The sequence below is a fragment of the Corvus cornix genome, chromosome 1 (genome assembly GCF_000738735.6).
Source record: "Corvus cornix cornix isolate S_Up_H32 chromosome 1, ASM73873v5, whole genome shotgun sequence".
Classification (NCBI taxonomy): Eukaryota; Metazoa; Chordata; class Aves; order Passeriformes; family Corvidae; genus Corvus; species Corvus cornix.
In genome coordinates, this window is record NC_046332.1 from 35,296,914 (window position 1) to 35,309,891 (window position 12,978).

General features: G+C 38.9%; 1 protein-coding gene across 2 annotated transcripts in view; it reads left to right on the forward strand.

Moving 5' to 3' along the window:
• TMEM135 (transmembrane protein 135) overlaps window positions 1–12,978 on the forward strand; it is a 160,789-nt gene that overhangs the window by 134,099 nt on the left and 13,712 nt on the right. For both annotated transcript variants that reach the window (XM_039562906.1, XM_039562912.1), the window contains 3 exons: window positions 6,972–7,013; window positions 8,285–8,431; window positions 10,594–10,663. In XM_039562906.1, coding sequence (XP_039418840.1) covers window positions 6,972–7,013; window positions 8,285–8,431; window positions 10,594–10,663 — 259 coding nt within the window. The remainder of the gene's footprint in view (window positions 1–6,971; window positions 7,014–8,284; window positions 8,432–10,593; window positions 10,664–12,978) is intronic.

Sequence of the window (12,978 nt, forward strand, 5' to 3'; positions counted from 1 at the left end):
CATGCGAGCTTGTGGGACCATAGTTCACTGTTGACTACATGGTTTGTCATTTCCATGCACCTTTTCTTTCCAAGTACTGAAAGTGATGCATTCAACTTAGGTCAAGAAAAAAAAAATGTACGTCCTCCATGGTGCTAATCTCACCATTCTCATTGAATGTTGTCCCTACTTATTCTTTCCTTGTTCATTTACTGTTTTATAAAATATGGTTTTATATTCACTGCGTCTAATGGTTGCAAAACCATGGCCTTTTCAAAAGATCATTTTGTACTTCAGGCACAACTAACAGAAATGCCATGGATACATTCTTTAATGTTTTATTTAAACATGCAAAAGTTAACTATCTGATTTGGAAACACAAGTTATGAGACTTTTGACTGAATTTTGATCCTGGCTACATTTGCACATTTAAAAGTTTGAAGTATAATTTTCATTAACTACAGCTCTTCTGATTTCAATTTTTTTTAATGTGACTTCTGACATGTTTTCCAAAAGCTGCATGTTGTCCATGGGGTACAAGATTAGATTTTGCTTATAAAATTTTGCTTATAATTATTTTAATTAAATTTTAATAATTTATTTTAATTTTGCTTATAATTGCACCTTATAATTTTTTCATAGTTCTGGCTTGAATAGGTAAGACCTGTGTGTAAAGATAAAAAGAAAATATATGTTTAATCCAGAAATGGGGAAATTCAGGGGAGAGAGAATCTGGGTATGGGTAGTTTCTTTCCCATAAATTTGCCTCTGGATTGCCTCTGTGCAAGTTGTGCCTCATGATGCTACTGAGTCTCGGAGGAGGCAGCTGTTGGTGCAGTGGTGATGTTCTCTGCCTGTAGCTGGAGTTGGTTCTCCTGGGGTTATGTGGTCCAGTGTGCTGGGGCCTCCTTCCTGACCCTGGGAGGGAGGAGGGGAAGAAAAGGCTTTCCATCAGTTTTTCCATCCCAGTCCTGTGAGAGTAGAGGAAGAGAGAAGCATGGGGGTTGAGCAAGCAGCTGTGTGGTGTGTAGCTGACTGCCAGGTTAAACCACACCACCATCTATGATGGAAGCTTACTGTGATTTGATCTCCTGTGCCTCACATAGATCTAGAAAGGAAGCTCCTTTGTGCTTATGTGCTACTCAGCTGCAAGGAGTGTTTTTTATCTGAAAGAATTGCATCTAAATACCTCTCTGTTTCCCAAGTAGGGTGCTGCAATCTTAGATTTGGTGCACTTTATTTCTGATGAGAAAATATATAAGCAAGGTAGTCTTTCTTTTTTAATATAATGTGAGAAATATAAATAATTCCTGAAGTCAGAATACTCTTGTATAACCATATCTACAGAGATTTTTAGGATTCAGTTTCCCACAGATTTATTTTAATTAGGACAAAAATGTCTTCCCGCATCCTCATCATAAACCACTGACACCTTGACGCATTTAGACATTGAGATTAGCGCAAAAATCAAGTTGTTCTTTGGTTGCTGAGAAGGATCTAGATAGTCTTCAGACAGCTGGAAAGTTCACCACAACTAAATAAGGACAAGTCAAAATAGATTTTGTAGTGTGTCCAATCATAATGCTTAGAAATAAGATTTTCTACTTAAAAGTGTAAATGTGTGTTCCTCCACTGGGCAAAATACTAGTGATAGACATTTCTGAACAACCTTTGGTTTTGGTTTTCTTCGTCATACCGGATTGGACTATATTAGCTCTTATTTTATATCCAGAGATATAAAATACTTCATTTTAAAGTAATATTTTTCTACATAGTTGCGTCACTGAGGGAAGTCTGACTGGTTTGGAATTGTTCTTGGATCTCAGAGCCTTTTGGGAAACTAGTATTTCCAAAATGTGATTTTATGTTGCAGTCATCACATAAACAAATTAGTCTCAAAACTGCTTAGAACTGAACTTGAACTAATTCTTTCATTTCTGTGATTCAGGATGATTAAGCATGTGTGTCTGAGTCTTGAATTTATTTATAATCCTGTTTTTCAGTGGTGCTTGCTCTGCGCTTTCAGTCTTGTAGCCACAACCCACTTGATTAGCATGGTGTCAGTCCATGAAGAAGTATTGATGAATTATTTTTTAAGAAAAATAAATGAGCTTTTGAGAATAACATTTAAAGGACAGTTGGGGGGAAATATGAAAGAGAAGCTCAACTTGTAGGAAGAAAGGATAAAAGATGGAAAAGAAAGAAGAGAAATGGATATAGAAGATACCTCAGAAAAATGGCACCTGTTGTAGTTGACTTTTAACACTGGGGAGAGGATGAGAAATGAATCATTTAAGATCATGGAATCCAACTGAAAAACAGGAGGGAGGTATAGTAACCTCTCTAAGCAACTTAAAACAGAAAATGGATTATCCTCTAGAGATCAGCATAGGTCACAAAATACTGTAGATAGCCTTTAATTCCTAAAAGCAAGGGATTTAATAGCAAGGGCTATGGCTGGCATGTCCAGACAGTCACATTTCATCACTATGATTCTCCCTCTTCCATAAAGAAGACACTGGAAACCTGGACCCCCAACCAGTCTTCACGGGCAGAGGTGTTGCAGTAATATGCTAACACATGTCCTGTGCTTGAAGTGCTTCCTTCCCACATGGCCATAATGAGAGCTCTGCTTATAGGAGTTTCTAATTTGCTCTTAGCCTGAAGGATAACATAAGCACTGTGGGGATGTTGTTAAGTGTGGCTTGTTGTTACTACTGTGAGCTGCTTTCTGCTTACCAGTTCCGTGGGCGAAAAGTGATGTTCCCTCAGAAGGTTTCTGGTGCAGTGTATGTCAATTGGTCACAGAAAATCTTGAGAAGAGCTATGACAAGACATACTAATAAAAAAACCCAAATCATAATTGCTGGCATCCAGCCTTAAAGTTCAGTGTGGGAAATTCTTCTTGCAGGATGGAGGGAGAGTACAGTAAACTCGTGTACAGCACCTCTTTACATATACAAACATAATTACAGTTAGTTCGTGTCTTGTTGGAAGTATAGCTTGTATCAAGCCTTGGCTCTATTCCACTTTTGCTGTTTTCTTTATGAAAAAATAAATGTGTGTGGCCGTAAGTTAAATTTATCTTATAAATACGCATGATTAAAATCGACCCTATTTGCTCATGTGCCAGAATAGTCCCAGCAGGGGAATTTTGAGAACCCAAATTTATTGCTTTGGCTCCTTGATTCTTCTGCTCCTTCGGCTCCAACCAGGGCTCTGGCCAAACAAAAGCTGGAACAGAGTAGAGCATTTCTGCTGTGTAGTCAGGTACATTCTGCCAGCAGGGACAGCTGGCAAAGTCACTGGTGCTCTTGGCTTTGTACCAGGGACAATCCCCTCTGATGGGAAAATGTAACCAAATTATGCACCATTTAAATTACTGCTTGGTGGGCAAAAACCAGTGTTGATCTCCTGCAGCATGGGATTTGGTCCCTGGGACTTTCAGGGTGGTGGGAAACACAGAGTAGTAGAATGGTTTGGTTTGGAAAGAACCTTAACGATCGTCATAGGCCAGGACACCTTCCACTAGATGAGGTTGTTCAAAGACCAGTCCAACCTGGCCTTGAACACTGCCAGGGGTGGGGCATCCACAGCTGCTCTGGGCAACGTGTGCCTCATCACCCTCACTGTGAAGAATTTCTTCCTAATACCTAATCTAAACCTGTCCTCTCAGTGTGAATCCTTTCCCCCTTGTCCTATCGCTACGTGCCCTTGCAGAAAGGTAGGTGAGCTACGCTGAGTTCTTCTGATGCCATACAACTCTGTTATCCCAGGCTTGGCAAGTTGAATAGTACCCTAAAAAAACCCCTTACAATTCACTGTTTAAGGTTTTTCCCATCCCAGCAGTGTCTGCAGTGCTGGGCACATGTAATGCATTGTACTAGGCTCATTTGAAGCTTGAGTGGCTCATGGGGGTCAGCAGCAGAGTGCAGGCTTTTTCACCCCTTGAGCAATGAAGCATTGAGTAAAAGTTATTATAACCAATTAGTGGTGGCATTATTATTACCAATTAGTGGCTGTATGAAGCAAATCATTACTCTTAGTTCAGTTATTAGCAGCCAGGTGTTCATGAAACGTGCCATGTGCAGCCAGTGTTGTACCTCAGCAGTCACTGCTGAGGCCAGTCACTGAATTTGTGATGTCTCTCTGTAAGGGGGTTGTCACACACACCCCCTGCCCCCAAAAAGAAGTGTGTTTCACATCAGTGCATAGGTTTTTTTGGTTGCTGCCAGTGTTGTGTACCTAGTGAGTGAATAAAAAAGGTCATTTCAATCTCTAGACTGGCATTCTGAAACCTTTAATATAGTGAATTCATGATTAATGATGTAAAGCAAAAAATTAGAATTCCAGTTTTCTTGTTGGTTGCTGCTTCATTCATCAGAACAAAATGGCCATGCCAGAGAAGGGGAGTTACAGTACAAATTACTCTTGACTGCAAATATTGTTTCTCTAGGACTCCTGTTTATAGAACAGCATAATAAGCAGTATTTCCACACACCCATTAGTTATGCAGAATGACTTTACAGAAGACAGTTTAGACAGCAAGCAACACTAATTAAATTCTATCGAAGAGCTTAATTGCACCTTTAACTTTTTTAAAATTAAATAGGAAGTTAAGGGGGAAAAAATTCTAATTGTGTCTTTAGCATCACTTCCTTATTGAACTACATATTTAACTTTGATTAATTTTTCAGGGAGATTCATGGCTGTAGCTCTATAAATACACAGAACAACTAAAAAAATAAGAAAAGTAAGCATAGCTAATAAAGATCCAATACACGAAATAGTTTCTGCATAGAATTGACTTTTATTGTGTAATTAGAATAGGCATTAGAAATATTTTTTGTTTCTTGGAGAAAAAAGTAGGGGGTTGGAGTGCTAGTTTCTCTTTTGGTGATTCAGATGTCTTCTGATTTCCAATATTAGTGAAGAAATTTTCTTTGAGGTCAATTCAAAGGAAATGAATTGTAGGATAGCATCCATCAGGGTGCTTTGAGCACAGCTGGGCAGGGACATCTGGTGGTGCAGTAAAGGAATCATTGAACACTTGCAACTGGAAGTGCAGTTGCACTGGAATGATTAAGGAAAAAACATAATTATGGTCATACTGTGATTACTTTTCTGTTCCAATATTATTCCACAAACACATGCGTGTTTAGATTGGGGTTTGTGTATGGTTTTAATTTACTGGAAAAGTAGAAACTAAAGCCCTATTCTTGAGCTGGCAGCATGCAGGCATAATGTGTTGGACTCCCTTCACTCAAAGGGCATTTAACCTACAGTCCGCTGCAGGTTTAAAATCAGACTTATGAAACTGGACTGTGCTTCTGTGGATGGAGTAGGGTATATGTTAAACCTGTGCATTTGGACTCTGTACTTCTGCCAGTGATTCACTGTGATCTCTGGGCTAAACTGGTTTCAGTTGCTTCAGTCCATCATTTAATTTTCAACCCATTTTTGAGTCCATCTTTCTGTAAGAGTGCTGTGATAGTGCTTCAGCTTTTGAACTGTGTGTATGGGTAAAGAATCATAAAAAATACAATTACTACATATCTTTGGTTTCAAAGTTCTGTGTTAATTAAAGATACAGTGAGCAATTTTATTTGTATGTATTTACCTTGAACCCCTAGAGATCAAAATATGTGACCAATATTTTAACTGCTGTAATTTTAAAAGACAAAGTCTTTGCCATGAATTTTTTGATGCTGTGTGCAACTGTGCCTGATACTTATTGTGCACATGTTGACAAAACCAAGTCCTTGGAACCATACATGTTGAAGGTCATACCCTTGGGAAGAGTTTCCCAGGAGTGTTTAGTGCTGTGATGTCTTACCACCTCTGCAGCAGGCACTCCCCTTCATTTGTGAACATCTTTGATCTTGTTAAGTTTTTCCTGCTGTTTGTGTATATCCAGCCATTGGTAGTACATGTTGACCACTCATGGAGCCTTCTGAGAGGTGGTGTCACCTGCTCTAGGAGGGTGTGGGCACAGCACTTCCAGGGACAACATGGTCTCTGCAGGTGGAAGGCAAAGGGTTTTCTTCATCTGCTTGTGTTTGCAAAGCTTTTGTGACTGTTGGCCTGTCTCCCCTTAGAGTAGGTGTCCTCTTGAAATAGCAGTGTTGATAATTTACTAGTTTGTGCTTTGTGTATTGTGTCAGGAATGCATTTTTATCATCATGTATTCCCCATGCAATTCTATAAAAAGAAAAGGGGAAAAAACACAAGTACCTTCTCTCTCCTATGCTACCAAAATGGCTTTTCAGGAGGAATCAGTAACAGCTGCAAGCTTCAGCTCTTCTCATTGTATCCTGGACAGAAAAAAAGTCAATAACCTAAATCTTTCATAGCCAAATATGGGCTCCTTGTTGTCGTCATTCGTCACACAAGGAACCCTATAGTTGGTAAGAACAGATATATATATATAAAATCAAGCTCAGAATCAGAGCAACCACTGTATAATTGAAAAACTGAGACTTACAGATTAAGTCACCTTAAAGTAAGGAGCTGCAGAGATCAGCGCTTTGCAAAGTACAACAATTTATCTCAAAGTCAGAAAATCTATTCCCTGCAGCTTTTCACAAGAGAATGGGTGTTTCATTGAGATCCAACCCTCCTTTCTCTCCTTGCAGCAAAACTTCAGTTTTGTTAAACTCATCATGACTACTTTTCCATAAAGCAACAGTTCTTTGTCATCTTGCATTGTCACCCTAGTGGTTCTGTCACCATCCTTTAAAAGTTTATCCCCTGTTGGTTTGGATAAAAAAGAGAAGCACTGGCATTTGATACTGTATCCTTTGTTTCAGAGATGTCCCAAGGCTGTGGTGACAACTGGGAATCAAGGATAGCCACAGAGTTGCTACAAATGTGCTGGTTTTTGTAAATGAAAAGCTGGTGTTCCTCTGCAGCCCTTCTATGTGATATTTAATCTGTAAAACTTTATATTGCAAACAGCCATTATAGAGAAATCTGTTGGTTTTATCTTTCAGGTGCAAAGATGGCTTGAAAGGGTTTACATACTCTGCACTAAAGTAAGTAAAGTTTCTGTGACTATGTAAGACAAGATTTTGAGGAATCATGCACAGGGGCAGCTGCATTGTAAGAAGAGTATTCCTAAGAAATATCATGCTGCTCTAAAATTTTTCCAACTTTCAGGTATACAACATATTTTGAAGAAGGCATAATCATAGAATCATTTGGGTTGGAAAAGACTTCTAATGTCATCCAGTCCAACCTTTAACCCAACACTACCAGGTCCACCACTAAACCATGTCCCCACATGCCACATCTACATGTCTTTTCAATACCTTCAGGAACGGTGACTCCACCACTTCCTGGGCAGCCTGTTCCAATGCCTGACAATCATTTCAGTGAAGCAATCTTTCTAATATCCAATCTAAACCTCCTCTGGTGCAACTTGAGGCAGTTTCCTCTTGTATGCTAGAAAGAGAGAAATCCCTTTGTATTTGGGACTGTTGTTCAAGAAAACTCAGACATATGATTGCATGTTTTTGAAGGAGTGCTAATCTCCTGTCCTTCTAAAACTTGAAAAAAATAAGTTTCTAAAACTGGGATTCATGATAACCCATGTTTTCCTGGAAGCAAATGGCTGCTGTGTGTTTATCTGGAGGTTATTTGCTACATTACAGAGTGACAAAGTTTTTATACCTTCATTACCCACAGCAAGACTGCCATGGTACAGTGTAACTTGGATTATAGTGCATAGTGTTAGGGAACATCTTGCCATTGTGTCCTCCCTTGCCCTTGATACACAGTAATTCTACACCTAAGATGAGCCAATATATTGACAATATCAACTTGGTGAAGAAAGAAGGCTGAAGATGAGGCCAAGCAAAACAAAGCTGTTGCTTTCAGTGGGAGCAGAAACATTTTGGAGATTCTGCAAAATAGATATTTTATAAAAATATTGTAGTAATTATCAACCTTTACGTGACCCCATTTTGCTGGAGATAATTGAGATATTTCAAGTGCCTTTTTGTATTCTTATTTAGTGTTCTTCCCTTGTCTGAGAGATGGACTTCCCTATTAATGTTTTTCTTTTTAGTTTTAAAAAATTCCTGGCATCAATTGTATCCTCTAGCTGAAATATATCTTTAAATATATGTCAGTGGAGTGATCCTCTCTGAAGAAGTACGAGGTTTGGTAGCTGTATAAGATGGGTTTTTACAGACCTGGGAGTCTGTAAAAATTAAACTGGTCTAAGACTTAGAGGCTTATACAGGGCTTCATGTATTTGTTTATTTATGTAATTGGTTTGTTCTGTTTTGCTTTTTTCTTTCAGGTTCATTGTAGGGAAAGAAGAAATTCCCACCCATTCTTTTTCACCTGAAGCAGCATTTTCAAAAACAGATAGAAAAATCAAGCATAGTGAAAAAGTATCACAGCCAATGAACATACTGGCGCTAACAAAAAAGCTCATGGACAAAGTGTGAGTAAAAAAAACCCAAACCAAAACCAACACAAAATGAATCATTGTTGCATAGAGCACTTTAATGTCTGTTATGTTGTATTTGACAATGTTTTATAATACTTCTGCCTTGCATTTCAGTGGTTTTCTATTTCATTTTTACTAGGTAGTTAATAGTGGCAAATTATGAACTCTAGTGAAAGCAAAACTTAAGACCTGTATGTCATAGGTATGACTTGCAACATGCAGTTGTCTAACAAGGGAGAGTAAATTCAGTCCATGGTGAGTGCAGGATGGTGGTTACCTTTTATGCAGTTTTCAGCAGAACCAGTTCATAGCATAGTTCTGCTGGAACTAGTGGTAATGTTAAGAAGAAAAATTGCACAGCAGCAGACCTTACTTCTGTCACCATAAGTGACCGTAACATAGACTTTTGGGGGACCAACATCTCTGTATTGCATAAAGAAGAACTACCTAAAAATAGGATTGATGGCACATGGGCTGCCTCCACTGTCGGGAGATAGGAAATTGCAAAGCAGAGTGAGTCTAAAACTGTCTTGCACAAGGTCAGGTCTAGACATCTGAAGTTAGGCAAGGTAGGTGCCCCCCTGTCTACAGGATCCAATTCTTTGCCTTTTAGTATGAACTTAAAGAAGTGAGAGCAGTGATCTTTTCAGTCTGATATGGTCAGATGATGATTTACTTCTGCTATGACTGATTCGTCTGCTTCAGGCATGTTGGATACCACAAGGAGTCATTCATTTACAGGGATGATAGAGTAAAAAATGGATTAGGGGTAGGTTCACATGACTGAATCTTGACTTCCACTGACCTCTTCAAGAGCAGTTTTATGACCAAATCTCTACCTGCTGACAGGCAGGAGAGAGTCTTCCAAGTACATTGTATTCTCAAAGTAGTGGCTTATTTTACTTGCTCCGATGATGAACAAACATGAAGTGATCGCCATCACATGGTGACTTTCTGTGATTTGCTGTGGGTTTTAGTTGAAAAATGTGAGGGAAGTTGTCAGTGGTTTTTCAGTCATGACTCTATTAGACAGCAAAAGACCTACAAGGATAAGACAGCTCCAGCCATAATCAAATTCTTTTAGCTGAATTGCTTATGCCTGTTTTGTCTTAAATACCTGTTATTCAGTTTGCTAGAGATAGTTCATAGCTCTTCTGTTGTTGGTTAAATGCAAGGATTGAAGATGGAGAAGAACATTTTTCCTTTAAGGTTTTGAAACTTCCAACTCAGACATTCTGAAAACTTTCAATATGGAGTTTTTATGCTCTCACTCGTTTCTCTTCCATATGGTTCTTTTCAATATAATTGAGTCTAAATGCCTGTAACCTGAGCACATTCTCATTACAATTTTTGCTACATAAACTGACCTCACAGATGATTTATGGCCATTAGACTTTAGAGTACACGATTCAAAACTTCCAAGGTATTTGACATAGTATATAAATTGTGTAATTTAAAGCTTAAATACTTGGATATAGCAAAATATAATGTTCGGGCCCGGTATGACATTACTTATTTTAATTCTACATAATGCAGGGCTCGAAACTGTACAACCCACACATCCCACCATCCCAAGCCAGTCTCTTTTAAATGCTCAAGGTCAAATTCTCAGTCCAAAGGAAGAGCTACATAAAAATCTACACTGCAGAAGAAATAGCCCAAAAGTGAGAGAGGCTTGTAATTGAGAGAAGTGTCACAGGGTGTTTCTGTGCATTTGTATGATCTGCATTGCCCTTCCGTGACCCTTACAGTGGTGTGAAAGATGAAAGGACACAGTTAACAGATGCTTGCTCAAATATCCTTCCAGAACTATGGAGCAGAGACAAACCAGGGAAGGTCACATCACTCCTCCTCGTTGACCACAGCAGAAAATTTGTTCTTTAATTTAGCATTTTATGTGTAGCATGGCAAGAGGTTAGACCCAAATAAGTGTGCAGACACTTTTTTCTTGGTGTACAACTAAAGTATTGTTAGTTTTTATTGTCCTTTTATGGCATCATAAAAGTTCACAGTGCCCTTCAGTGGGTAATGGGGAGAATGAGTGCTGGGCAAATAGCACTTTATGTATTTTTAGGCAAGAAAAATTTATGAAGTCTGCTGTCGCTGACGCTGAAAACAGCTACGAGTTAATATGTGTTTCATTATGCTTTTTGCAGGTGCAAACACGGCCCAAGGCATAGATGCTGTAAACACTATGGAGATAATTGCATCTCATACTGTATTAAAGTAAGTGCAGAAAAAGTTCGATTGACAAACTCTGGCAAAGAGGGGGTAAAATTCTGTAGTCAGGAAAAGCATATGCTTAGGAAGTGAGAAATGAGCCTGTTACTCATTCCTCTTCTATTGAAAATGTGACAAGCCAGAAAACAGATTTTCTCAATTTAGGATGGGGCGGTGGTGGGGTTAAAGTTCTCTGGTCTTTCAGATTAGCTGTAGTGAATGAGTAACATAAAATGTGTGGGAAAAAATGGACTAGCAAGCAAGGAGCTTGTTTAACTATGTGATGCACTTCATGGCTGAGACCACTTGTGACTCCCCCTAAATAAAGCACCTGGAATGTGCTGCTGTGGCAGGCGGCCGTGGTTCCCGTGCAGCTGCGCGGCTCTGGAACGTCGCTGCTGGGCACTGGGTGCACTCCTCCAGTCATTTATTTTAAGGGCTCGGGGTAATGAGAGATTGGTCACAGTTGCTACGCCCAGGAAGAGCTGTTTATCTCCGGTGGTATAATTCATCCTCCATTATTAATGTGATCAGCACATTTTTTTTCAGAGAAGTACTGTGCAGAAATTTGTGTTGGCTGGCATTGGGTTGGCACAGGTGGTACCACCTGCTATGCCTGTTTTGGGAATTGGTAAGACTCCAGAAGATCTCGATCCCTTAGTAGTTGACCTGGTTTTATATATGGAACAGCAGAAATGGATTTGAGTATCTTCAGATGCTTTTAATGTATATTACTTTCAAAAATAACTTTTTAGAATTAAAATTGTATATATGGTTAATATTATCTCAGAAAAGCCACACTTAACTTTGGCATGAGAAGAGATCTAGCACAACATTTATTTATGCACGTTTACTAACAACATCATTTTTTTTGTGTTAACACGTTTTTTGCCCTGCAGTATATTAGCAGCATACCGTGGTGTAACATAGGTATAAATTGTGCTAGAGTTGATAGAATTGCCGATGGTGCTTAAGTGTTCTGCTTATTGCAATGAGAATACTCAGTAGAACATTGATGAATAGCTCAAGATAGTTTTTTCACTTTTTATATGTCACCTATGTTGTAGGTATGACATGTACATAGATGTATAGACCCAGATTAAAATTACACTTTTACAACCTGTCACCACTGTCCACTTTATGTTTCATTCATGTGCTCTTTTCTTCAAGGCAAAACATCTGTGGCAGCACAGACTTTCCATTTGCTCTGTGCTGCTTCAGTGTCTTGCCAAGTGTGTTTGCTGTTCAGTGGCTCCTGGCTTGCTTTGTCTCCCATCTCCTGCGTGGGCTTATGTTTGGTCAGGTCAGCATCCTCTGAGGAGCAAACATTCCCATGCCTTTGTCTGCAGAGTACTCTGTGTTTTCCCCATAGATATCAAGTCTCTGGCCTTCAGAATCAATGTTCAAGATTGCAGTGAATATTATATTCAGAACAAATATTAAAGTTAGGCTGAAGTGATTTTATGCAGATTTGATATGTTACACATCCAGATCTCTGCTGATGGCAGCATCTCCTGGTGTGCATCTGTTTTTTTCATGGGTACTTCACTATAACTTTGGTCTGCTGCACTTTTACATAGTAGAAGTGCTGTCTGTCATCACTTAGGCATATTTTACAATTTTTATAATTAGCTCTTAACTACAGTTAGTCCAGACTTGCTTTCAGAGCTTTTTATTAATATCACACAAAATCCTTATGTATCCTGTGCTGCATGCTCAGCATTCAAATGTATAAGTACTGTCATAACACCATATTATTTTACAAGCACAGTTAGGCCAAACGAGTAGGGATTTCTGTTAAGAGTACTCATCATGGAATTCTACTTCTCCATGGAAAACCCATAAAAGCTGGAAGAATGATTGTGTGTGTGAGACTTTGTAGGTAGAGGTAGATGATCTGACCATAATGGGATGTAATAAGCTTGAAAGAGATTTTAAAACAGAAGTGTGATGAAGAAATAGGAGTTAGTCTTGTTCAATTACTGTAGTCGAGAGACCCAAATCTGATTGCAGGGTTTGGGTTTTGCAAATTACAGTAACCTAGACCCACACTACTCTCTCTCTCTGTCCTTTCTTAGGTGATGGGGGAGGTGTGAATTATTAGAAGAACCTGAGGTTGGGGGGGAAGGTGGATATTCATGAGTACTCATCCTCTTCACTTGTTTATTCAGCATCATTTTGTTTGTGCTATAGATATCCTTAAATGGAATGAGGGAAGAAAAAGCCTGGCTGATAATAGAGCTGAATAAAGTCTTGACCTGACAAAAACAAATTAAAAAAAAAAAAAATTTAAGGCTATTCTCTCTTTGGGGAAGACAATT